Source organism: Zonotrichia albicollis, chromosome 5 (assembly GCF_047830755.1).
Source record: "Zonotrichia albicollis isolate bZonAlb1 chromosome 5, bZonAlb1.hap1, whole genome shotgun sequence".
NCBI classification, from domain to species: Eukaryota; Metazoa; Chordata; class Aves; order Passeriformes; family Passerellidae; genus Zonotrichia; species Zonotrichia albicollis.
This window is the reverse complement of record NC_133823.1, coordinates 69322780-69350157: the sequence shown is the minus strand read 5'-3', so window position 1 is coordinate 69350157 and position 27378 is coordinate 69322780. Positions and strand designations below refer to the sequence as shown.

The following is a 27378-nucleotide window of genomic DNA, read 5'->3' as shown; positions in this document are numbered from 1 at the left end:
CGGGGTAAGCAGAGACACTTGGGGTTCGAGTTGACTTTTCTCCCTAGGGAAAGAAAACAGACGGGTCTGTTTCTGGAAATAGACAGAGCCCAAGCCCAGCCGAGGATGACTCTTCCATAGGTGTTGGCAATGGGTGGGATGGAGGAGCAGAGAGCCCAAACTCTGCCTGGCCCTGGCCTAGGAGGCACCCGGAGCTGTGCCCACCTCTGGGGCACACACAGCTTCCACCTGCGTAAAACAACAATCGCTTGTTTTTAAAAGTGTGAAAGTTTAATTGTAACAAGATGGTTATAAAAATAGTAGTATAATTAGAGTAATAGAAATTTGAACAATTTGGATTAGGACAATATGAGGCAATAGGAACAAGGAGTTACAGACACTCTGGGTATCTCCTTCTGGGCAAAATAAGCCCCAAAAAGGACCCACATTAACACAGGATTAACCCTTAAAAGCAACAGCCTGTTGCATTTTCATACATTTCATACATGATGCATAAATTCCATTCAACCATAGGATTCTGTCTGGGCAGTGTCTCTTAATTCTGACTGCGTCTTCATGACTGAGCGAGGCGGGAGGAAGTTAGTTTCTTCCGACATAGGATTTTTTTTTTTAAATTTATACAGCCTAACTTCCTAACATAACAGATATGATCTTCCTTTTAATATTTGCGAAAAGCCAATCATAAAACACGCGTTTTTCACACACGGCAGGGCTCGCCCTGCAGCACAGCCCTGTGGAGCTCTCCGTGAGGGGCTGCCCCTTCCTCAGGGCGGCTCCTGAGGGCGGCAGCGCCAGTGCCCTCATGGCCACTCTGCGCTAATTGCTGCGGATTGTTCTAATCTCATTAACTCGGCCCCTGTGGCACCGGCAGCCCCGAGCCAGCCGCGCTGCCCGGAGCCTTTAAGGCGGCCGGGGCGGTCCCAGCGCAGCGCTGACGCTGTGCCGCTCTGGGCGGCGCCGCTCCCGCCCCGCTCGCCCGCATCCCTCCCGTTCCAGATCCTTCTGGAAGGGCAGCGCCGCCCGAGCCCTGCCGGAAAGAGCCGAGGCGGCGCCGGGGCCGGGCGGGCTCCCCGCCGGCGGCGCCTGCGCACGGCGGGCCCGCTGCCGGTTGGTGCCGGCGCTCCGCAGTGGGGGAGCGGCGGGCGCGGAGCCCCAGTGCCGGTCCCAGCGCCAGAGCCAGCGCCGGGCGCAGCCATGTCCGTGGTGGGCATCGACCTCGGCTTCCTCAACTGCTACATCGGCGTGGCGCGGAGCGGCGGCATCGAGACCATCGCCAACGAGTACAGCGACCGCTGCACGCCGTGAGTAGCGGCGCGCCCGCGCCCCGCCCGCCGGCGTCCCCCCGCGGGATCCCCGGCGCGGCGGTGCCGGCAGAGCCGGGAGGCGGCACAGAGCGCCTTGCCGGGAACAGCGGGGTGTGCGGGGTGTGTGCCGCCGTGCCCTTGAAATCCCTGCCGGAGGAGCCCGGGGCGGCGCGCTGCTCGCAGGGCTCCCGGGCAGGCAGGGATACCCCCGGAGTGAGCGTGTTTGCCCGGCCCCGGATCGGCTGCCAGGGCTGGGAGCGTTCCCATTAGCAATCACACGAGTGGTGGCGAGACTGAGGAGGAGGAGGAGGAGGTTGATTCAGCGGCGCGATGAGTTTTTCCCTTTCTTTGGAGCTGTTGGTGCTCGCAGCGCATCTGCCGGCCCTGGCATAGCGAGGTCTGGCGGGGAACGGGGGGGCACCGGGCAGCGGCCGTGATGATGGGAGACGCAAGAGGAGGTGGAGATATTGCTCCTCTGTTTCTATGGGATACGTCTAGGATTTTTTAGAGCTCCATCTGTGCATAATTTGGAAGGAGGATTCAGGGATTCGTGTAACACTCATGAAAATCGGGGGTTGGATGGTGCTTCTGTTTTTACAAAGGGGCTCGGAGCCAACAGGGAAAGCTGTTCCTGCTGTGCCAGACTGTAGTAAGTTCGGGGAAATGCAGGTTCGCTTTCTAAAAAGTTTGTTTTTAAAAGTACAAAAAAGTTGGTGGCCGAAGAGCATGCCGTTTGTTTTAATGGGATTACTCTTGAAAATTCTGTTTGCTGTTTAGAAAAATGTGCTTCTCATATGAGCTCTGAGGAAGTTATTATCCTTGTGCACCAGATATGCAGTGAGAACTGAAATTCTCTGGCCTTTCAAATGCAAAGTATCCCATGAAATTGTTGCCCAGAGAATCCTCAGGCAGCTGCAGTTTCCTTCTCCCTTGTGATGAAGAGCACTTGTGATTTTTAGCTCTTTTTGGAGTGTGTTCTGTGCAGGTAGGCTTACCTGCATTCGATATTTTTCACATTGATGTCTGATTAACTGTACTTTCAAGATACTTGCAAAGTGATTGTGAAAGAGGTTCGAGTTAGCAATTACAGCATCTGCAGTGCACATACACTTAAAGACAGTGCTTGTCACACTTTAAGTGACATTTTCATTGACCTTTTCTGTCTCAGAATGTGGTAATACAGGAGACCTTGAGGAACATTTTTTTCTAGTGTTACTGTCTTGAGAGAAATCAAGCAAAGATAAATAGAAATGTAACAGGTTATTGCTGTTATGTAAGTTTCTCATAGTAGCTAAATCTTTACTTCAAGTGATACAGATACATCTTCAATCATCAGAACTTCCCTTATTGCACACGGTAAATGAACTTATTTGAATGTGGACTTATTTAAATGAACGTATTCCTGTGTAGGTGCTCGCATCATGCAGGTGCTTGAGTTAGTTATTAGTTAATTACAGTCTATAATCCAGTGTCAGTACAACTATGTATCATCCTGGAAGCTTTAGCACAAGCATTTTACAAAGAAGGGAAAAAGACCCTGCCAATAAGCCCTGCATTTCAGTAAAACCTGGATATTTCCTGGCTTTTGGCCTTGTATCTCTTTGAAAACTGACACTTGATTTCTCCTGGCTGTTTGAGCACATTTCCAGTGCTTCTGGCACGTTAAGCTCCTGGCAAATGGTCCTTTCAGGTGCCTCTGCCTCACCCTCTGTGGTTTTGTGGGAAAACAAGGCCGTTGCTGATAGCTCATAACTTACTTCACACCAGGTGTGATTAATGTGATCACATGCTGTAATTGAGATGATGTAATAAGGAATCTTGGAAACGACTGAATTTTCTGAAGCCAAGGAGGGCACATTTATTTTTTTTTTGGCTCCCAGCTGCAGGAGGGAAAATCCATCCATCCCCCTGTGCTGGAAGTAATTGAAATAACCCATGGCAGGAGCTGTGCTGGCTCTGAGCTGCTCCTGCGTGGGGTGATGTGCAGGTTGTGCTGGCTGTGAGCAGAGGTAGAATTCCTGCCCTGGAAAGGTGTGATGCAATAGCATTCGTTTGTAAATCATTTGCTTGCCTTGGAAATTGCTCGTTTATCTGACTTCCCCTAATTATCACAAGGAGGACTTGGGGAGCTGTAGGATTGTAAAAGTTGTTTGTGCAAGCTGAACAAAATGTAGGGAGATGCCTGGTGTGTTTGCAGCAGTTGAATCCGGAGGAGGTTTTGGATGTCACAGAGAAGAGGTTGCTAGAAAATCCTGCCAAATTGCAGTGCCCCCAGCGATGGAGGGCAAGCAGGAAGCAGTGTGCTGGAGCGACCTTTGTGCATTAAACAATTCCATTTGAGCTGTGTGAAATCCGAGTGTCTCTGTTCCCCCTGGATGGCCCTGGCCAGATCTGCCTTTCGGGGCAGAGTTGTATTTCAGGTCTGAGATGCGAAGGTGCAGGTAGTACCTTCCAGAACAGGAAAGAACATTTCCCAAGGCAGCGCTGAGAGGCCAGATGGTGGCTGGGCTCTGAGGCGGCCCTTGCTGATCCAGGGGGTGGTGTTGGTGGCCAGGAAGCTGCAGGGAGCTGTGGATTGATTGGAGCAGTGCTTGGGAAGGAGCTGCCCCCAGGTCTCTCCATCCCTTGGTGCCCATTCACAGTAAGGACCCGGGAGCATTTCACAGCCCGTTCAGCTCCCGTGGTTTGTGGGGTTTTAGTTGTTGTTTTGGGGTTGTTGCTGAGGGCTTTCGGGGTGTGAATGTGGCCCTGTGAGGCTCAAGGGTTGTGGAGTTGAGAGATCGTGGCTGGTAAAGTTCAGGGGTTGGACTGAGGTCTCTCAGGCTTCTGAGGTTCTAACCTGTGACCCAGAAGGAACTATCGGTGCCTTTCCTTTCTGATAAGAGCTGTGGAACACTTCAGCTTTCACAGAATTCCTTAAATGCAAATAAAATGGCAACAGTCGCAGTTGCTTGTTTCTAAGCTAATTTACAAAATAACTAGAATTCCACTTCAGCTTCTGGTGCTTCATGCAATAATGCTGTTATTTAACACATCCATGTTCCTGCTGCTTGAATTTTTGTGGGTGTTCTAAAATACCTCAGAAATATTTTATGATGTTTTGTTTTAAAGCTGAATTTTTCATTTTTTCTTTTCCTTTTCTTTTTTTTTTTTTTTTTTTTTTTTTTGCATAGAGCATGTATATCTTTAGGATCCAAGACCCGAGCCATTGGGAATGCAGCAAAGAGCCAGGTAAATGGACCAAAAACTTTTTTTGACCTGTAAACAAGTTCATCTTGGAGAAGATTGTCTTGTAGTCGTTTATTTTGATAGCTTGAAGTATTGTGTTCGCTGGGATTTGTTTGTTTTGGTTCTTTCTTTGGTTAAAAGGCTGTCCTGAAAATGACTAGATTAAAAAACTGGTGAGAAAATAGGTGTGGGGAGGCTTTACATCCAGATGGGATCTGAATTAGAGGAGAACTTTAAAGGAAGGGAAATGTGTTAATTTGTTGAAGATTCATTTAAGGTTAATATAGGTAATAACTTCATTAGTTCCTGCAGGCAGCCACTGCAACAATATAGCATCTTAAATATTTCATGCTGTATCAAAAGCTCCTCTAAAATAAAAAGTACAGTGAAAATTGATGGCAGCAAGTTAATGGATATTACAGAGAGAAGAAAATATGAATTTTTCTAATTGGGGCCATAGATTAAAAAAGTAGGTGATTCTTTCACTCTCCTCACACTTTGCTTTTTGGTGAATGTGTGGCGCTTGACACAGGTCAGTGTGTGCATTAAGCCCAACATGAAAAATTCCTTTCTGCACAGTCTTCTGTATCAGAATGTCATGGGTAACGAAAATATCTTTGCCACAGATCATCACAAATGTGAAAAATGCAGTCCATGGCTTCAAAAAACTGCATGGAAGAGCGTTTGAAGATCCTTACATCCAAGCTGAGAGGGCCAAACTTCCCTATGAGCTTCAGAAGATGCCAAATGGCTCTGTAGGAGTGAAGGTGGGTGAGAGCTTTGGGTGGGATCTCTCTGGTGGCAGAGATGAGCACTTTGGGCCCTTGTCACTTAACTTACTCTGTCAGTTCCATTTTCCTTTAGGAAATCTGAAATTTAGAAAATCTGAAATTTAGAAATCTAAAAATTTAGAAATGATGAGATTTAGAAAATTGCTGTGTCTCTAAAGAAGTCTGTACTTTCTCCAAGATGTCCATTGAGGCTTCTCATCAATCATAATAATTTTCCTTAGTCACATTAGCTTTTCACTTGGCCTTACTAGGTTTATCTTCAAATCTGTGTAATTACAGTGTGAGATTATTAGTTCCCATCAGACATGCAGAGGCCAAGTGTCAGGAAAACAACATAATGCTCTGAATATGAAATTTGGACAAATTAGCTTTAATTTGCTTCCAAACTAAATGGCAGGAGTGCTTGGGATTGCTGGAGAGATGATAGCTGGTTAGGAATTCAGGACACACAACCTCCCATGGAGGCTGAGGATTCAGCCACGTTTCCTGAGCAGGGCAGGAGTGTTGGAATTGCCTGGTTTACACCTTCCCTGCCTCCTGTGCTTGAGTGACTGTTGCAGGAAGCAAATGTTCCTTGGGATTGCTCCAAAACTTTTATTTTTAGCCTGTGTTATAGCACAATGTGATCCCACTTATATTATGCTCTTTTTTTTTTTTTTGGTGCCTTTTTTTTTTTTTTTTTAATTCAGAATACACAAGCAGCAGAAATACTGTATCATTGTGAATAATCCCTTGAGATAACTGAGGTGTTAAGCTTCCCACAAAAAGAAAAACCCCAAGCTGAACTGTTGAAGATTTGTTGTAGGGAGCACAGATCAAAAGAAAGAGAGTCACTTGTGTCTACAGCTTGATATTCAGTGGGTCTCAGTGCTCAACATTATGAATAACAATCCATTATTATGAATGAATAATTATTATGAAGTTGCACATCTTGAGAGCAAGGTTGGGATGATTGGTCACAGAATCCCAATTCTCTGTTCCAGGTGAGGTACCTGGATGAAGAGAGACTGTTTGCAGTGGAACAGATCACAGGAATGCTGCTGGCCAAGCTGAAGGAGACTTCAGAAAGTGCTTTGAAGAAACCAGTGGCTGACTGTGTGATTTCAGTAAGTTCTGTCTATTTATTGCAGATTCATGCAAGCTAGGGCCATTTATACCATGGTAAGAGGTTCAAGTAGCAGATAGAAATCACATCCCCAAAAATGGGCCTTTGTGGCAGGATTTCTAAATGAGAACACTTCTTGAAGCATGTGTGAGGAGATGAAAAGGTTGTTCAATCCAGAGTGTATTTTCAGCCAGGACACAGTGCTTCAGCTGATGCAGTCTGTCTGTCTCCAAGGCTACAGACAGTGTTTCTGATTGCTGTAGCTCTTGTTACAAATGGGAGCTGTCCTAGGTGTAAGCATTTCCTCCTTGCTTCCAAAGAATTCCCAAATTCTTGTTAAGTGTCTTTCTGGTTGCATGGGGGAACACTGTTGTATTTGAGAGTTGCCTGAATTAGGGCTCTGAGGGTCATGCTGATAATGTGACACCCCCAAACCACTTGGCTTTGTTTGAAAAAGTAATTTTATTTTGTTGGATCCACAGTCCTGTGTCTGCTTTCCACATGGTGTTTGTTTGCTGGCCCTGCTGGGAAGTTTGGGCAGGAAGGATTGCAGTTATCCCTTCCCTGTCAGGCACAGCCATGGGAACTGGAAAGCTGCGGTGCTTGAGCTGTTCAAAAACCTGCTTTGATCTTTTTCCTTGCTTCCTTAAGCTGGGAGAACACCTCCTACACACCCAGGCATCCTTGGCAGTGCCCCACAGGGGTAGCCAAGAAAACACACAACAAAATGGAGCTGTGCTCAAGAGGCTGCTGAAGAGGTGCCAGCTGATTGCAGCCAGATCCTGAATGGGCTCTGGTGGTGCTGGGGCTGTTTCTGGTGGCACTGAGCCTTGCAGCACGCTGCAAGCTGGCACTGAGAGCTGAGAAAGGGATGCAGGTTCAAGCTGGATTCCAGCATTGCTTCTGCCACTGACTTACTGTGGGGCTCTCTGTGGGTATTTGTTGGGTTGGCTTTGTCCTGCACAAGTGTTTGCAGAAACTGGTGATCATTTTAAGGTGAAAGACTCGTTCAACAATCCAAGAAAACATTTTCAGGATTTTCTTTTTGCATGTTAAAATCTGCTTTATTTAAAACAACCCTGGATGCAGCTTCATTTTTGTCATACTTTGAATTTTTAATTAAAATATGCATTAAAATAAATTTGCTAGCTGTTTTATTCAGACAGCCTTAATAATTTGAGGCTAGCTTATAACAGTTTCTTGTGGTAATGACATTTATAGGATAGCTTGATAGGCAGGTCTGACTACTCTAAATTAAAAAATCCATATCCTGTAATATCCAATGTCATTATTTTTGGAAACAGGTCCCCAGTTTCTTCACTGATGCTGAAAGAAGGTCTGTAATGGCAGCTGCACAGATTGCAGGATTAAATTGTCTGAAGCTGATGAATGAAACTACAGCAGGTAAAGGGCCAGGACTTTGTTTTGTCCTTTGAGGCTGTTGAATGTGAGGGTGATGACACCCTGCTCTTACACAATTGGGAGCCTGGGAGAGAGCTGTCCAGGCTAGTACTGCCCATTCCAGTTTGGGAACTGGAAACACAGCAGGGAGCTGGTGTGCAGCCCTTGGGAGGCACCATGAGAGCTGGGGTTTGCTGGCCTGAGCACACTCACACTTGGGAATGGCTTTGGAAATAAACCTGGGGTCTGGGCTTCAAGTGGGGGCAATTCTGTCTGCTGGAGCAGTGGCACAACTGTTTCTATAAAGGAATTTACTCCTCTCTTCTGGTTTTGGTGAATTCTAAGGTGGAGCATAGAAATACATAACACTTCATGGGGACTAAAGTTGGAGCTGCTTAAATCAGTAATTTTTATTTTTCTTGATTCTCTTTGCTTTTAGAAAGTCTGAAAAAGCTTTCCAAATGAGTGCTGGTTATGAAAGCATAGATTTGTGTGAATGAATCTTCCAAAACATTTCTGTGACTGTGTTCACAGGGCTCTTAGGATGAGGATCTGACTCCATGTTTCAGAAGGCTTGATTTATTTTTTTATGATATATATTACATTAAAACTATACTAAAAGAATAGAAGAAAGGTTTTCATCAGAAGGCTAGCTAGGAATAGAAAAAGAAAGAATATAACAAAGGTTTGTGGGTCAGAGTCCAACCCAGCTGACTGTGATTGGCCATGAATTAGAAACAACCACATGAGACCAATCACAGATGCACCTGTTGCATTCCACAGCAGCAGATAATCAACAGTGTAATTGTTAATAAACAAAATGTAATTGTTTACATTTTGTTCCTGAGGCCTCTCAGCTTCTCAGGAGAAAAAAATCCTAAGGAAAGGATTTTTCAGAAAATATCCTAGCTACACATTTCCTTTATCTCTTGGCCATGCTTGAATGTTTCAAAGCTAGGGCATTTCAAGGGAGAGGTGTAGGCATGAGTCTTAATCTGTGCAGTTTCACAGATTGCAGTGTTAATTTGGCTACAAGCAGAATGGAAATACAGGGGGAGTCTTTATTAGTGTAAACCTTCATATCTTTTTCTCTTGTCAATGAAAAATGTGTTTTCAACACAAGTTTGACTTTTTAATGAGAGTTGTGAAGGTCTTTAGGAAGGGTGAACATGGGCAGTGTCTGTCTCTGTGTTTTAATGCATGGTCTGCAGCTGTGTGTGCCTTCCCCTTACCTTCCATGGGTTGCTGTTTTCCAGTTGCATTAGCCTATGGAATATACAAGCAAGATCTGCCAGCCTTGGAAGAGAAGCCAAGAAATGTGGTCTTTGTAGATATGGGGCATTCTGCATATCAGGTTTCCATCTGTGCTTTTAACAAGGGAAAACTGAAGGTAATCTTTTAAGTTGTACATTAAAAGCCTGAAGTATTTAAAATTCAAAATACTGCTCTGCGGAAAGATTAGCTGTTAAAAAAATAAGTGTCTATAGAAAATATTTTTTAAATGTGAAATACAGAACCTTTCTGTTACATTTTGGCTGTTTCATCAAGTCAGTTTTTGTAAAATACAGAAGTGTGTTTTGGAAAGTGCTTGATCATTAAGGACGCCACACAGTTTTTGTGTCATGTCCTGAAATATTTGCATATTCAGGGAGTTTCTTAAGTGTTGCAGTTGTGCAACTGACTCACTTATGGGAGACTCTTGAACTGCCCTGAGTCACTGTGAGTTGTTGGGGGGTTTTTTTTGTGCCATCCATGACAGTTCAAAGTCTAAATCCAGTGGGATGTGAAGCAAAGCTGCACAGTCTTTGCCTCCTGGTTTGGAGACTTTTTTGTCTGCGACCTACTAAAGGCTGAGTGCTTTTGTGGGCCTGTCTGTGGTAGCCAAATGCCCTCTGAAGCTGTGTGGAGGGCAATGATGGCACTTCTTACTTTGCTGAGTAAATGACACAGCACAAACCCTGTCTGATAACTTCTGATCTCGTTCTTTGATTTCTGCCAGGTCTTGGCCACTACCTTTGACCCTTTCGTAGGTGGCAGGAATTTTGATGAGGCTTTGGTAGATTACTTCTCTGAAGAATTTAGGACAAAATACAAGCTGAATGTCAAGGAGAACCCCCGGGCCCTGCTGCGATTGTACCAGGAATGTGAGAAGCTCAAGAAGCTGATGAGCGCCAACGCCTCCGACCTTCCCCTCAACATCGAGTGCTTCATGAACGACCTGGATGTCTCCAGCAAGATGAACAGGTACTGGCTCTTGTTCCCTCTCTGGGCCAGGGGCTGTGGTGTCTGAGCAGCCTGGTAACACCAACACTCTCCCTGCCCTGCAGAGCTCAGTTCGAGCAGCTGTGTGCTGCCCTTCTGGCCAGAGTGGAGCCTCCTCTAAGAGCAGCCATGGATCAAGCCAGTAAGTGCAAGTTTCTTGAGGTGCTGCTAGTAAGCCAGTCATTGCTGATCTCCTTAATGATTATCTTTTCAATGTATTTTTGTATTTATTAGAATTGCAAAGCTAAATACTGAAAAGTTAAATGTAAGTTCCATTCATATGCTTGCCATGAATGCATGACCCCATTCCTGCCTCATTTAGTGCACATGCTACTCTGCAGCCTTGGTTATTGACCCTCATTCACCCTGTGTCATGGAAAAGGTTGGCACTCTGAATTTATTAAAAAAACCACCAAACAACCAAACCAAAATGATGATGGTAAAATATATTATTCTTTACTGCAACCTTCTGGCCAGCCTGTTCCATGTGGTACTTACATGTCCTCACTGACCTGGTAATTTCGCAATATATTCTTAAATTGAATTACCTAAAGCATGTGCCAATAACAAAGTAATTTTTTTTTTTTTTGCCTAATGTAGTGTAAAGGAGAGAAGTAGACTTTAACAGGGAAGGTTTTACCCCCAATTCCAGCACCTTCAACTGAAAGGGAAGAATTGTGCTGATCTTGTGACTTGGCTCGATAGCAAATACAGGAATTAAAAACCTGAGTAACTGCTGAGCAGAGCTGTTCAAGGACTGACAATTGTTTGAGATGACTTCATACACATATCCTGATTCCAGAATCAGCAAGTTAACCTTCAAGCACAATGTGCTATTTTTTACATACATTGGCTTTAAATGTTTTCTTTTCTCTTTTGGCAAGCAAAATTCAGCCAAATATAAAATGAGATCTATTTGGGTTTCATTTTGTTGGGTTTTTGAGAGAGGTGAGTTAATGTCCAGTAGTGCAGAAGACCCAGTTTCACCTTTCTGAGTTCATGCAGAGCAGAAAGGGGATGCACATGGACAACACACTTCAAAGAACAGCTGTTCTCATTGATGCTTGGCTTCTGCATTTCCCAGGTTTGTGCAACTAGAAAGCCTTGTAGCCTACAGGAGGGACAAAGAGTTTTAAAGATCTTTTCAGCCATGAAATACATTCAGCACTTGTCACAGTGTATAGATAATAAGAGAACTTTTATCTTTTTTTCTCTTGCTTTTTTTCTGTCCAAAGATAGCTTTCTGATACCTTGATGATAACTTAAGGGCATGCACTCTCTTTTCTAGAACTTCAGCGTGAAGATATCTACAGTATAGAAATAGTAGGTGGGGCTACTAGAATTCCAGCAGTGAAGGAACAGATCTCTAACTTTTTCTGTAAAGAGATAAGCACCACGCTAAATGCTGATGAAGCTGTTGCAAGAGGCTGTGCCTTGCAGGTATAGTTCCTGAAATAAAACTTTAATATTGCTTCTTTAACAAAATGTACTAATGAAATCCAGCTAACCACAAGCAAAAGGTACTGCAGCTGAGACAAGATGTGGTAGAATCTTACTTGTTCTTGCACTAATTGGAATTCTGTTACGTTCATTACTTTGCTGTGTCATGTTAGAAGGACAGGCTTGTTAAAAAGACTTGTTAAATTTGAGAACCCAAATTCTGCTGTTCCACTTCTGTGTTGTCACTTGGAACCTTCACTGAAAATCACTGAAGAAATAATACCTATTAATTTATTTAAGTCTTTCAGTTCGATTAACTCTGGGAAGTTTCCGTTAAAAAGAAATGTCTGTGATAAGCAGGGCCTCCATATGATAAGTATTAATTCTTGTACTTGCTATTTATTTGATTACATGGATATAATACATTTTTGGTCTCTTTTTTTCCCTAGTGTGCAATTCTTTCTCCAGCTTTTAAAGTGCGTGAGTTTTCCATCACAGATGTTGTTCCTTACTCTATAACATTGAGATGGAAATCATCTTATGAAGAAGGAACAGGGTAAGTTGGACAGTGCCTACAAAACAATGTGTGTTTGGATATAAAGAGAAATATTGAAATTCTAATTTTCTTTTTTAGCATTTTGCCTTTTGGGTTCCAGTTACTGCTTAACAATTGGAAATACAGTTAATTAAAATGTTGGGTTGAAGTTGCCTAATTTTTAACAAGTGTGACATAAAATGCAGAGTCCAGCTTTGAGACCTAGAGGCCTTCAACCTCCAGCTCTTGTTAAAAACTGAATTAAACCAAATTACTCAGTTGCTTGGTCAGCAGGACTGCTGATTGTTAACACACCTTGACTTTGATTATCCATTAAGTTATGCTCAGAGGTTTAATGGTATCTAACGTTTATTGCTGTAGGGAGTGTGAAGTCTTCAGTAAGAACCATGCTGCTCCATTCTCAAAAGTAATTACCTTCCACAAGAAGGAGCCTTTTGACTTGGAAGCTTATTATACCCATCCACATGAAGTGCCTTATCCTGATTCCAGAATAGGTAAGGACAAGGGAATAAACCCCCATCCCTCGCTCCTTTTCATATGGGAAAAAGTGGTTCTTCTTTCATGTGAGATCTGTTACTTCCATATTTTCTAGCTTAGGTTCTTTAGAAAGGCTCAGCACAGGCTTCTTGGTTTAAGTGTAGTGAGCAAACCATGTTGACATCTCTGTTTGACATGCCTAAAAAAAAACTCTGCATTCATCCTTCTATCTTTACAGTTACTGAATGCTTCAAAAGAAGTAGGCACGAAGAGTTTAGTGCTCTATTGTCTGGTTCTTTTAGTCTCTATAAAATTGATTAGGATCTTATGTGCCTGCCAGCCTGTATTTTTCAAAGAAATTGGATCAGAGGAGCTGTTGCCTGTCTGTATTGAAGTTGGAGGGAGACAACCCACCTTGCGTTGGTCAGCCATCGACTCCGATTTATTAATCCATCAGGCACCTTTTATAACAGTGTTAATTCACTTCATGCATATTGCAAAATCTGAGCTCACAATAGGTCAGAGATAACATACCAACCCCTCCTTATGTTTCCAATACCAAGATTTGGGTTCTCAAAATTATTCTTGCTTTCTCAAAACAGCCAAAGATAGAACATCCACTTGTTATGAGAAAGCTGCCTGAGAACTCTGATGTGCAAGGCTCTCAAGGCCTTCATGTTTGTCACCTTTACTTGTAATTAAAAACAACCTGAGAACCTCTGCTGTTCACAGAAACAGGCTGTGAGAATCTGCTCCTCACAGCTGCTTTCTAAGCCATCTCTGAAAAAATCTCCAACATGTCTGGACAGATAACTTGTCTCATGCTATCTGTCATGTCTCTTTCTGTTAATCTGAGAATATAAAATATAGGTGTTTCCTCAGTTTAAGCACCTGTAGTATAGTCTAAAGAATTAGATGGCATAAATAAATGTCTTGTTAGCTAATGCTACTTTTTTTGCAGTTACTAGTACACTTCTTTAATTCATTGTTTTATTCATTGATTCATGAATCAGATGCAAATTTGCTATCTGTTTGGCTGTCTATGCAAGAAGTCTGTGGTCCTGAGGAAGAAATATTCTCCTTTATATATGCACACCATCTACACTTGAATATTCAACAAGTTGCAAAATAATTGATCAACCCCACTGCTTTCAGAAACCTTGCTAAGCAATGTTCATTTTCTGAAAAGTGTAGTGCAGCCATGTTATGAAATTTAAGCAGTATATTTTATCTCTGTTAACGTTTTATTTTTCAGTGTGAAGTTTGAGTTACGTGGACAAAAGAAACCATTTGAGATGAAATCAGAGTAGTTTCTCTAGTGTGGTGGTTACAGAAGGCAACAGAGAAGTAGAACACCTAGTAAAGTACTGTCTTTTTTTTATGAATACAGATAAAGCAAATTTATCAGTGAACTGATAATAACTGGGGAACCAGCTTTTAGTTTATCTACCTGCAGCTTAAATTGTAGGATTGTTAGCTAAGCAGAAAGTTTCCAAACAGTGAACTCGCTGTTTAAATTAACACCCTTAAAGAATTGTGTTTGGGGTTTTTTCCCCCCCCTTTTTCTGCACTTTGGGACAACAATGAAAGCCATTCCTGTCGTTCCCAAGGGCGTTTCACTATTCAGAACGTGAGTCCCCAGCACGACGGTGACAACTCCAAGGTGAAGGTGAAGGTGCGAGTCAACATCCACGGTTTGTTCAGCGTGGCCAGCGCCTCCATCATCGAGAAGCTGAGCGTGGAGGGCGAGCACAACGATACCCCCATGGACACCGAGTCTGCAAGTAAGAACCAAGGCAGAGATGAGGAGCTGGTATGTAAAGCTTGTAAATGTCTTCACTGTCATTGTGGCAACAATGAGAGCCCATAATTGCAGGGTAAATGGCCGTGCTTGGCTTCTCGTGGGTACTGCTGCTCCACCCTTCAATTACTTCTGTGGTTATGTAACTGCTTGAGTGTGGCAATAGGAACAAAGAATGGGAAAACGGATTCTAAAAAAGTCATAAAGTAGTTTTTTCCTTGTTCTTCATCATCTCTCTACTAGCCTTTAGTGTTGCTAGCAAAAGGCAGAGAGATCTGTTGATAAATTAGTTCTAAAGGTTTTTCCTCACAAAGTATATTTTCAGTGAGTAAAAAATCTATGGAATTTCTCTGTCCATGGAAAACTGCACTGGCTCCTTGAAATAGCTCCCAGTGGGGTGCAGCTGTGCCCCCTTGCAGTGCAGAGTTGAGGTCTGGGTGCCCCTTTGGAGCTGGAAACAGCAACACCAACACTGGCCCTGACAGCCTTTCTCCTAGGATTTGGCCTTAGCTTCTCCCACCTTAGTTGGGTATTCTACAGGAATTAGAGCAAATGGTTACTCAACTAGCATTACAGAATTGGTATAAGCAACTTCTTGAACACTACACTGCTTTCCAGGAATGTGGGCATATTTGAGATGCTGAGCATGGTGCAGCTCCATACATGATGTTGGTGATCAAATGAGCCAAGGTTGGAAGTGCTGGAGCTGGCATTTAGTGTAAGAGGCTCGTGGAGCTTACTGGGAGTGTGCTGAATTCAGTGTGAGAGTAGCTGCCTCCATGCTCAGGCTTTCCATTTGTAGCACTTCTTTCATCTAACACATCTTCTGTTTCACGATGGTGCTTGTCAGCAATTACCTTTCAGTATTGAGGATCATCCCCTCGACTCTGAGGAGGAGGTTTGTCTTGTCTGTGTGTCCTGTTATCCCCTCTCTAGCTGTTTCCTGTAGGCAAAGCAGCTCCTTCCAGTTGTTGGCTTTTCTGTGTGAACAGTAAGAACAGCAAATTAAGATTTAGGTACCACTTTTTTGTTACTGTCAGGTGACAAAACTTTAAATTTGGTAGAAGTAGTCTTCTTGTTCTCCACTTTGAACTACAACATAGGCACCTGTGATAAGAGTTTGAAATCCTTAAACAATTGTTCTTATTATTTTGCAGAACTAGTAGTAAATTATTCTACATTCATATGTAGTTTGTGAATCCAGAAATATTAATTCCTTGTAATGGAGGCGGTCTTGGACCTTTCAGACCTTAGCTACAGCATGTTGGTTATTAATGCTCTGGATCTCTGAGCATTAGAATCATCCTGAAAACACCAGGCTTACTCATTACTCTGTCATTAAAAGTGCTTTTGAGTGATGACATGGAGCTGTGTTACTTAAACCAAGTGATCTGCACTGGTAATTTACCAATCAGATTGTTAAAGTTAGAATAAGGCAAAAGTGATAAACTTACTGAAAAATTTAAGTGAGGCTCTCTCTATTTTGGGTGGCATGGAGGGAAGATAGTTGCTCATATACTCCCAAGAGGCTACTTTGGGATTAAAAGAAATAGCTACAGAAAAATTACTTAAAAAAATTAACTACAGAAGCTAATTTTTATTGATTTCACTGCCTTTTGAGACAGATGCAGGTAATAATTACAGTGATTAAATGACTTCTGCTTTCGGTTGCAAGCTTCAAAGTTGAAGTCAGAAATGACAGAAGGTCGAAGTTCTGGCTGTTCCATAGAGAATCCATTGTTGTTTCCTGTGTTGGTGGTGTGTTGCTAGAATGTTCTTTGATTTCATTTTTTATGTTTTTGTTTCCAATTTCAAGTGAGTATTCACAAGGCTTAGTGTAATTATTTAATGGGGGCAGACAGCAACATCAAGCAGCAGAGTAGAATTTTCATTTAATTTCAAAGTTATAAATACAAATACTACAAATACTACATCAAAATGCCTGTTTAAACATGGTGAACCGTAAATTTTAATGATTGATTGTGAGGTTTGTATGTTGTGTGGGATTTACTGCAGTTGACATCAGTCCTCAATCTTACAGCAAACCTTTGCATTCAGTTATGTAACTCTCTGCAGGATAAAATGCAGGTTGATCAAGAAGAGGGTGTGCAGAAAAGTCAAGCTGAACAACAGAACCAGGCAGATGAGGAGACTGAAAATGCTGGAAATGAAACAAAGGTTTGTATTCAGTGTTGATAGGACATTTTTAGCCCAGTATTCTCACACTTAACTGATTTTGCTAGTTGGAAAACACGGGACTGTGTTTAGAAGACAGCTGTACTGAAATGGATAAGTCAGGAATCCTTCCATAGCACTTTAAATTTTCAACATGATTAAAACTTTGAAGTAGGTTTTTAACCTGGTTTTCTAATGAAGATGAAATTTAGGGAGATTAGGAAACATTGTGAAGAATAATATGCAGTGCTTTAAGCTTTTGAACAAGTTTACTTAATGGCTCTTCAAAGAAATTCATTTCACCTGTTTGGTTCCAAACTAATGTTAATAGTGATTTTGAATACAGAGAAATAATTAGGTGCTTAATTTACATAATATTAATTTGTAGCTGTCTTAACTAGTTTCATTTGTCTTTCTTTTTCGGTCATAAATGTAATAATATTTAAGATTCCTGGAAGTTTCTTAGTAGTGTCACTCTTTTCACAGGCTGCTTCTGGAGAAAAGCAAGATCATCCCTCCCAGCCAAAGGCTAAAACAAAAGTTAAGAGTATTGACCTCCCTATACAGGCAAGCCTCTGTAGGCAGCTGGGACAAGATCTGATCAATTCCTATATAGAAAATGAGGTAAGCAGCATAAAGAGGTGACTGCTCAAATTCATGTCACTGTAAATAAGTATCTAAAAAATATTTGCAATCATTGACTTAGCTAATTTAGAATTCTTTGGAAAGTTGCCCATAATTGTAACAGATTTTGGTTGTGGTTTTGGTTTTTGTTGAAATGTCTCAATTTCTCTGGACTTAGCCCATTCTGGTTGTGCTTGTAGTGATGACTTAGACAGAGGTGAACATTTTTATCAGTAATTGTGAATTATCAGGCCTTTGCCAGCTTCTCTGGTACAGTTTGAAGAGCAGTCACTAAGCTTGACACTTCAAAATGCTTCCAGTTTTCAGTGTGCCTTTCTCCACCCTAGGGGAAGATGATGATGCAGGACAAGCTGGAGAAGGAACGAAATGATGCTAAGAATGCTGTTGAAGAATATGTGTATGAATTCAGAGACAAGCTGTGTGGAGCCTTTGAGAAATTCATCACTGAAGAAGTAAGACCTGTTTATACATTTCAGCTGCTGGGAAAAGTTCCTTTGTGTGGATAAATTTTGAGCGTGTGTTCTGTGGAGGCTGCAGGGGTCTCTTGGATAGTTTTGGAATGGAATTTTGAGCTTCAGTGAAGTTCAGGTTAATGTTTACACCTGATATTTGACTTGCAGAGTTCTTCACTGCCTGAGAAGCTCCTCAGTGGCAAGGAAGGGTCAGGGATGCAGGCAGAAAGTGAAAACCCTATGGTCAGCACAGGAAAGTGCTCTGAATGGCATGAGTGGGTAGGAATAAAAAGGAAATGAATAATATGGAACACTCTTCAGAGGTGCATGGACTGCCTTAAATACCCTCAGGACTGATTTTGTAACTCTGGTAAACTTCACCTGCAAATCACATGAGCAGGGCTGTCCTGCCTCTCTCATCACTGTAAAATCTTGCCTTTGAAGTCTGGTAATTACTGTTTTCCTTCACTCTCACTTGGAATGTTTTAAGCTGATGAAGCAGTCCTTGTTTGAGTAGGGTGGGTTTGTGCCAGGGACAGAAGTCTCATTTGATGTGTTCCTTTCTGACTTGGAGTGTCCATAATTTGCTTTGTAGGACTCAAACAAGCTGACCTTGATGCTGGAGGACACAGAAAACTGGCTTTATGAAGATGGAGAGGACCAGCCAAAACAAGTATACATGGATAAGCTTCAGGAATTAAAAGTAAGGTTTTAAGTTGTTTTCTAGAAAACTCATACTTAGAACTAAAAATACAGTTTAATATGAGTTGTGTTCCTAATTTGAAGATGGTTGAAATGAAGCAGACTGTCACTACTGGTAATAGATTTAATTGCTCTGGGAATTTTCTGTCAGACTTCTTACAGTCTGCAAGAGGCTTCTGAGTAGTTTGACTGCACTCCTGGGTAATGAGAATTATGTTCCAGAATATATATTCTGTTTTCCCTGTTCTCAGTGATCTTCTTTAGATGTGCAGTAAGGCCAACTTTTGAGTCTAATATCCAACAATAAAGGCTCTGGGGTGCTTTAACAGTAGCTTCCATTGTATCATTTGTTTATTGATGACAAATGCTTCAGATTTTAAGGATCTGATGGGGAAAATGAGTTCTGATGAATAATTACCTACTTTATTGGAAGTTGATGTGTCTAGCTCTTGGGTTCCAGCTGTTTACTCTCCAGTCACATTTCCTCAAGGGGAGGAATAATTAATGGAAACAGAGTAGATCCAGGCAACTGCCTGGATTCAAGAGAAGGAAAAAGCAAACAGTGGATAAAATTAGATGTTTTCAGATTAACTACTTAAAAATTAAACCATCCCTTAAAGCCTCGCTGGTTTCTGTTCCAAATGTTCTTTTTGCAAAAAAACAGCAAAATGCCAAGCCCAGAAAGAACAGTCACTATTCCTGGGTTTAACCTTCTGCTTTTTTTTTGTTTTGTTGTTGGACTAAAGCAATATGCAAAGACTTGGCTCTTTGAAGGGATGAGAAAAGGAGTTGAAGGCAGCCTTCTTTCCCATGCTGCATTGTATTCTTAGAGCAGACTAAAGGAAATATGTGTTTTGTAAAGATCTTTGTGCTTATTATTCCAGAAATTTGGACAGCCTATCCAGGAAAGATGCATAGAACATGAAGAGAGACCAAAAGTTCTAAATGAACTGGGGAAGAAGATTCAGCTCCTTATGAAAGCAGTAGAAGCATACAAAAATAAGGTAAAGCCAGATGCTTTAGCTGCTCAATGATTGTAGGTGTTTTGTGTTTGGCTGTAGAGTCTTTTGTGTTTAAATAAATCCTGTAAAGTTGCTGTAGAGTCTTTTAAATAAATCCTGTAAAGTTGCCTCTTGCTCTGCTTTTTTCAGCATTGCTAGCAGAAAGAGCTGCTTCATGATAACATAAATCAGAGGGTTTTGTGTTTTTATGGTGGCTGGTACCACCTGAAATGGATCTCTGAACTACAGCTGTTACCAGTGTTGCTGTAACTTCAAAGATTAACTTAATTGGGTGAGCAGCATATTTTAATTGGTGATACAAATACTTCTCTCTCTCTCTCCCCTTAGGATGAAAAATATGACCACCTAGATCCTGCTGAGATGGAGAAAGTTGAAAAATACATTAATGAGGCTATGAATTGGTTGAACAGCAAAATGAATGCCCAGAACAAACTCAGTCTAACTCAGGATCCAGTTGTCAAAGTGGCAGAAATACTTGCAAAATCTAAGGTAAAAAATAATAATTGTACTTGTTGCACTCTAATCAGTTTTTCCTGAACCAGATTTTAGCCTAGATCTGAGCTAGAATTATACATCTACAGAGATTTTAAAGCTATTAAAAGATTTATACAGAGAGGGCAGCAGTCAGAGCACTCTTCAGTGCTGGCTCTTGATTTACAGTAGTAACTTTGCACAAGTCTTTTTAAAATACCCTGGATTACAGCACCAGGTTTCTACAGAATGGGTTGTCACGTACAGGTTTGTAGCAAATCAGAATCTCTTCAAGTGCTGAAAGGGTTTTTTTGAACTTTCTAGACTTTGCAGAATAGACAAGTCTGGTCCTTGACAATGACATTCCAGGCCCCTAGGTGTTGTGGTGTTGTGAGGGTCCCCAGGACAAGGGGAGAAATGAGAATTGACTCCAGTCGTATCTCAGAAGGCTGATATACCATACGATATACCATACGATATACCATACGATATACCATACGATATACCATACGATATACCATACGATATACCATACGATATACCATACGATATACCATACGATATACCATACGATATACCATACGATATACCATACGATATACCATACGATATACCATACGATATACCATACGATATACCATACGATATACCATACGATATACCATACACGATAGGATACACGATACATGATACGATACACGATACGATATGAAAATTACAAACTATAGTAAAGAGAAGGGAGACATCAGAAGGCTAGACAAGAATTATAATAAAAACCTGCAACTGACTCAGAGTCCAAGAGAGCTGGCTGTGATTGGCCAATAATTAAAAACAATTCACATGCTGGGTAAATAATTCTCCAAGTCACATTCCAGAGGAGCAAACATAGAGAAGCTGAAGCTTCCCAGGAGAAGAAATCCTGGTGAGGGGGTTTTTCATAAACTATCATGGTGACAGTAGGGACAGTACAAATGAGAGGCAGTGTAGCTGGGTGCGGTTGCTGTGCCACCAAATGACCTTGCTGTCTCATTGTGTCACACCCAGGAGTTGGACAGCTTCTGTAACCCCATTCTGTCCAAGCCCAAGCCGAAGATAGAAGCTCCCAGTGAGGGGCAGGCCAAAGCTAACGGGGAGCACAACGGGCCCGTGAACGGACAGAGCGCTGCCGAAAGCAAGCCCGAAGCAGCCAAGGACAACCCCCAGCAGACCAAACCCCCCGGGGAAATGGAAGTGGACTAAACCTTGCATTTCTTTTACTTCATTAAAATAGTGCAAGTAACCACAGGGTCCATTCTTTTTGTCTGGTACACACCTCAGATGTTCAGTTATTCTTAGCCAAACTTCTGTCATTTGTTGCTGAGTAGTTTTGAAAGTGTTTTATATTAAGTACACCTCTGATGTTCATTTCCACTGATGCTGCTTATGTGGAGCTTTAGCCAAATGTAGATTGTATAAGTCAGTTGAAGCTTTCCCAATATATTTTATATCAAACATACAGAATTGATATATAAATGGCAACAATCTACCTTATTTAAAGCTTTTATTGTGGATAAACCTCAGCTCCTTTATTCAGGAAAGGATACTGTATTGCACTACTGATGCTCAAGTGTAGATCTAATCGCATCTTTATTTTGGAAAAATATTGGAATCGAAGTGGCAACACCTGTCACTTCAAGCACTGACCTTTTCTAGTTAATGTATTGTTATAATTTAAATATTAAATAGAGGTTAGTTGGCATACCAGTCCATCTTGTTGATGTACCATGAGAATTGTAAGGTCTTTTTCATAGGAATTAATCTGAGCTTCAGCGTTTTTTGGGTTCCCATGCCACTACCAGTGTTGACTGCAGACTGCTCCAGCCCCGTGGCTCTGCTGGGTGCTGGAATCCCTGGGCTCTGCACATTGCTGTACATGCCCTGCTGAGCTTAGGACAGGGTGGTGCTGGTGAGAACAGCATGACAGGGGACAACATCCATGGCCTGCTGCGTAGCTTTCCCTTGAAAATGTCTTATTACACATGGAACTATTGACACTTCTTTTGTTTTGAGTTCAATTTTCATCTGATTGTATCTCATCCTGGGGAGGAGAAGCAACAGAAACAGTGCTGTGCAAACTGAGTATCAGCACCCTGATTTTGTGGTGGCTTAAATGCTGTTTGGTGCAAACTTGAAAGAAATGCTGAGAGCTTCTTTAAGCCTTGATGCTCAGCACGTAAATTTTTTGGTCAAGGACCAAAACAAAAGAGTTTAAAAACTGGATATTATTACCCCAAAGGTGGAATCTACCTGATGAATTTGCATAGCTTGCCACTTAGCTTTGGTCATTTAGCTCTCTAATGAAAGTGTCTGCAATGTATTACTCAATAGAATCACTGTTTTGTTTGATGTCTTAAAGGTTATCAAGGTCCAGTCTGTGTCCCAATTATATTCCAAATGCTTCTGTCAGTCACTGAGGTGCTGCAGCACTTGCTAAAGCCAGTCACTATTGACTTCAAGACTCTTCTGTTGCCAGAATGGTAATGAGCTAGTCCAAGTATGAAAAGTGGTTTCTTTACCTAGCATAAGAAACTAAAGTAAGTTGCAGTGTGATGCTTCAGTGACTTGAAGTCTGTCCCAGAAAGAAATTCAGATGTTAACCAGGCACTCCTGCAGTGGTTCTCCCATAGGAGATGTTGCTGTTGTAAACAAGTGAAGAGCCACAATCTTGTTTCTGGCATTTTATCTTCAGCCATGCCCTTCATCTTCTACCACTGTTCATGCTATGAAAAGTAACTGATGACCCCTGGGAGAGGTGAATTCAACTCTCTCATACCTTCACAGAAAAAGGAAGCATCATTCATGGCTGTACAGAAATCTGCCAGACTAGTTCAAGTGCTGGAATTGTATTTTTGTGACTGACCTCAAGTGACTGAAATGCATCTACTTTGTTCTTTTCCATGCAATCAGTGTGGATGGTCTGACACTGTAAGTTGGCATGTTTCATGTCCTTGAACAAGAACTGAGTGACTTTGAGAGCTGTTCTGCAGCTCCTCTGTGACCTCAGTCCTGAGTTCTGCCACGGTGGTCACCCCTCTGGTGTTGAGGGGGGACAGTACTGCAGCATCAGCTGTCCTTTCAGTCAGCCTGGGCTGGCTTGGGTCCTGTAGGCTTTAACACCATTTGTATCCTAATGGCTTTTACCACAGCAGTGTCATGAGCAGCATTCTCAAGTACTGGCTTCCTAAAATCCAGCTGCACAGTAATTTGTCTAGGTAGACTTCTTGGTACCTGTGGTAGAAGAGCACAAAGCTGCAGAAATGTCCCGTGTCAGCTCTCCAGTAGCTCAAGGCTCATGTGCAGTAACAGTGTGTCCTCTGCTCATGGCCATCAGATGCTTAATACCACATCACAGATGTCTGAGGCAGTGCTTAGGATAAAGGCTAGAATAATTCTGAATTCTGCACGCTTCAAAGCAGATATGGTTCAGACAAACAGCTGTAGTCAAGTTTTCTTACCAGAATAGGAAGTTTTTTTGCTGTGCATCTGGTCTGTCTCTAGATCCCTCTGAAGAAGAGTGCTGCCCACACAAGCTGGCTCTGAGGTCCATGCTAGGAATCCCATTTGGGATGGCAGAGTTGATCTTTCCACAGCCAGGTTCGCATTAATACATGACTTGCTCATACATAATCTGGTTCCTGTTACAAAAAGGGGATTTTACAGGACAGATTTAAGTACTTAGACACTAGGCACAACTTGTGTTTTTGTGTGTCACACTCAATGAGCAAGGTCCCTCTGCCTCCCCTGACAGCCCCAGAATGTCTTGGCAGCACAAAGTTTTGGTAGAGAACCAGCAGCAGTCTGCTGCTCTGCATCTTGTATATTGTAACAGCAAGCATTTTCTTGATAATGTCTTACTTGAAACTTTCTGCTGAGGGCAAGATGCATTTCTAATATTTGAAAATGTTCCCTCAATGTCCCACAAGAAGAAAAAAAGGAAGCAACACTATCTTTGTAAAGGCAGTAGAGTTTGTTTAAAAAACAAAAGTTTTGTAAGTCAGGTGCTGAAGTGTCATGTAAAGATCTGTTTAGAAGCCAGCAGAGATACATTGGTTCATTTTACCAGTAAGAGCTTCCTTCTTTCCTTTAACAGGACTCATTCTCTCCTGTGTGGAGCACTAATGGACTTGCTCAAGAAAGGACTTCAACATTTATTTAAATTTCTTTACTAAACTAAGTTTAGTGTAGAACTGATTCATGAGTTCCTTTCCACTTTTATTATTATGGTACTTTGGACTCCAAGGAGTTTCTTCAAACTTCAGATATAACATAAACACTCAAGTTGGGGTTTTATGCTCTTCTTTCTTGAAGCTGCTGCTTCATGACAAAACACCCCTTGATTGTGAATGAAGGATTTGATTTGGTATGTGTGAATCTGAACTAAGACTCCTGTCCCTTGCTGGCAGTGTCCTTGCACTGCTTGATCACTGCTTCTGGGACATGATTGCAGAGCAGTGAGCAGCTGGTCCTGAATGCTCAGGGGCAGTGGGGAAAAGCCCAGCCTGAATTCCACAAGCTGTAGGGGAATTCAGAGCAAGGGGAAAAGCAGGGCAGTGTGTGCAGTGCAGCTCCAGCAGTCTGGACACCTTGGGGTCTAAGGGATGGAGATTTTGTTTCTTCCACCTACAAGTGGAAGCTGTTAAGGTAAAGCATCCAGTCTGTGTGTTGATGAGACTTCTTTGTATCTTCAACATTTGAAATTCCTTAATGTTTTGCTACATTTCTGTGTGCTGAACTCCAGTCTCTCCTACAGATGGCTAAGAACAGTTCTCAAATACTCCATATTTAAGTGGGGGTTTTCTTGTAAGGATTATGTAAGTGTAATTTCAGGAAACAAGCAAGGAGTTGGCAGAAGGGTTTTCTTCCCTATTATTTTTTGACACTGGTGTGAAAAATGAACAGCCTTAACAAAAGTTGGAATCTACACTTGTCAGAGCTCTGGGTTTCTATGCCTGTCAGTTAAGCAATGCTGGCATCCAGAACACAAAGCCATGTTGCAAAGATGCTGCGTTTGCTGGTTCAAAGCACCTGCCCAGCTGCTGTAGGAAAAGAAGTGAAATTCAGTTCCCATAGATTCAGCCATCACTAAGCTCATTCCTCAAAACAGGGCTCCTCATTGCTGTGTAATCACACTGTAAGACTTCCCCACTTCTGGGAGCCCTTCTGAAGTGAAGCTCAGATGCCCAAACTTGAGTTGTGGGCTGGTATAAGGTCTGCCTGCTCTAAAGATGCTTATATTAATTGCCACTAGCTGTGAGTTTATTAACTGGATGGAGGAATATTTTGTTGCCTCTTGCACTTCTGCTACTCTTAGGTTTTCTCATCTTCCAGGCACCAGGAGACAGAAACTCTCAAAAGAGGTGGTAAAGAACATGTTGCTTAACAAAAGGCGTTAATGCCTCATAAATTATAATTTCAGCTCCCAAGATAGCAGTTGGAGTATAAACACAAGCTCTTAAAAGTGTGTGGTGGCTGACTCCTAGCTGAATTCTTCATTTTCTGCACTTGAAATGTGAAGACTTCAACCACTTACTACACATGTAAATAACAGTGAAAACAACTAAATGTGACTGTTGGCACTGTAGAATACTAAACCAGGAATGTGCTTGATGTGACTTACTTGATACAGCTGCTTAACTTTGGTTTCCTTCTCTTTCCTGGTCAGAAGGAAATGCATCAAACGATGAAAACCAGGAATCATTGCAATGAAATCCATCAAGAATAATTTTTAACAAAAATGCAATTAAGAGCTACACCCACCAGCCACCTCTACCAAGTGTTGAAATAGTTTAATCAAATTGATCAGAAAAGGTGGTAGACCCTGAATGTTGCAGTGCTTGGAAAAGTTTCTTTCCATAGTTGATAACCATAACTCCAGGGGATAAGGGGGGAGGAGATGGGAGCATCAGAATTTCAAGCAGTGTTTAAGTATGGAAAATGTTTACCATGTATGTAAATGGGATCCTTAGTAGTGACAGATCATGTGCAAATTGACAAGACTTGGATTTATTTTTGAATGGCAATACAGATTGTCAAGGTTGTGTATAATTATAATAAATATATAAACAGCTACTTGAACCAGAAATGACCACCCAAGACCTCGTTTTTGCATCAGTGTTCTTAAAGTAGCTTTGTCTGATGTTGTGGGTTGATACAACTGGAGTTTGCCCAAAAGGCCACAGGTAAGATAAAGGAATTTTTGGTGCCTCACCTGTCCTGGTGTTGTTTCTCTCACCTTTTTTGGCCCAGGCTGCTGCAGCTCAATCACAGCACTGCTTTGCTTCTGTGGAACTGCAGTTATTTTCACAGCTGCCATCACATCTCTGTGTTAGGATAAACACAAATTCCCAAGTTGCCAGAAATTCATGAATTACTTACTGCAACATACAAGTTCCAGGTAGTTTTCCTGTGCCTTGAACTGAAATGGATGGCTTTGGGTACAGCTGATTCTCTGAGCAGCAACCTGTGGCATTCCTCCAGGAATTTTTCAGTGTGCTAGCAGTATAACAGGAATCCCTGTGTCCTCCACCAGGATGCAATGACTGTAGAATTCTGCATAACCAAGACAAAAGCACCAAAAAAACATAATTCAACATTTTTATATCCGTATTCCCTGCTACACTTTAAAAGCTCCTCAAAGTCTGCATTTCATCCAGGCTTTGCATTCTTACATCTCAATAAATAATAAAATATTTCAGCTATATTTCACAGGACAGGTTTGGAATTTTGGGGTGGGGAAAGGGTCTTCCTACTAAAAGAACTGTATATATTTATATGTATATACATGCTCATACATAGTGTAAATGTAAAAATGTACACTAGAAATCAACTTCCCCTTATCAGTACAGGGGAAAATACTGCCCTTAACCTACTCTGCTGTCTCAGCATCTCAGACCACTCAATCAGCTCCTTACTCCAATATTTACCAGTTTGCAAGGATGTTCTGTCTCATTGTCACACAGCAAGAGGACTGTTACAGCAAAATAAGGTGAATGTTGAAAGAATCACAGAGCATCCTGAGTTGAAAGGGACCCACAAGGATCATCCAAGTCCAATTCCTGGCCCAGCATTCCCACCTAGAGCATTGTCCCAATGCTTCTTGAACTCTGTCAGGCTTGGTGGTGTGGCCACTTCCATGGGGAGCTTGTTCAGTGCCCAGACACCCTCTGGGTGAAGAACCTTTTCCTATCACCTACCCTAACCCTACCCTGACACAGCTTCAAGCCCTTCCCTTGGGTCCTGGCAGCTGAAGGTAGCCAGCTGAAACTCTGAAGGAATTAAAAACACAGCCAATAATATTTCCATCAAAATGCTTAAGTACATTGTAAGACCCTCAATTTCAAATTTTGCCTGAAAGCCAGCTTCTCTGAACTGTAATATCCTAACTCTGCCTCAAGGGGTTGGCTGGGTGCAGTTTCAGGGAGAAAGGAGCTGCTTGCAGAATAAAAACAGTTTATTCACAGGGATGGTGTTTGTCACAGAGCTTCTGAAACAAGAGTGCCCCCGTGAT

The 27378-nt window shown here is 42.1% G+C and overlaps 1 protein-coding gene across 1 annotated transcript; it reads left to right on the top strand.

Moving 5' to 3' along the window:
- The first annotated feature begins 995 nt into the window (after nucleotides 1-995).
- HSPA4L (heat shock protein family A (Hsp70) member 4 like) lies at nucleotides 996-25953 on the top strand. Its single transcript, XM_074542014.1, has 19 exons — nucleotides 996-1301; nucleotides 4478-4535; nucleotides 5159-5299; nucleotides 6307-6429; nucleotides 7733-7832; nucleotides 9086-9219; nucleotides 9829-10073; nucleotides 10157-10233; nucleotides 11380-11531; nucleotides 11981-12087; nucleotides 12448-12581; nucleotides 14175-14377; nucleotides 16442-16543; nucleotides 17027-17164; nucleotides 17512-17637; nucleotides 18233-18340; nucleotides 19224-19343; nucleotides 19689-19850; nucleotides 20877-25953. Exons 1-19 carry the CDS (start codon nucleotides 1195-1197, stop codon nucleotides 21069-21071), a joined length of 2532 nt encoding a protein of 843 aa, XP_074398115.1. The 5' UTR covers nucleotides 996-1194; the 3' UTR covers nucleotides 21072-25953.
- The last annotated feature ends 1425 nt before the right edge of the window (nucleotides 25954-27378 follow it).

Coding starts and splice junctions, on each gene's coding strand:
- HSPA4L (XM_074542014.1), top strand. CDS start 1,195: ATGTCCGTGGTGGGCATCGACCTCGGCTTCCTCAACTGCTACATCGGC. Junction 17,638..18,232: donor AGAAATTCATCACTGAAGAA/GTAAGACCTGTT, acceptor TTTGCTTTGTAG/GACTCAAACAAGCTGACCTT. Junction 19,344..19,688: donor TAGAAGCATACAAAAATAAG/GTAAAGCCAGAT, acceptor CTCTCCCCTTAG/GATGAAAAATATGACCACCT.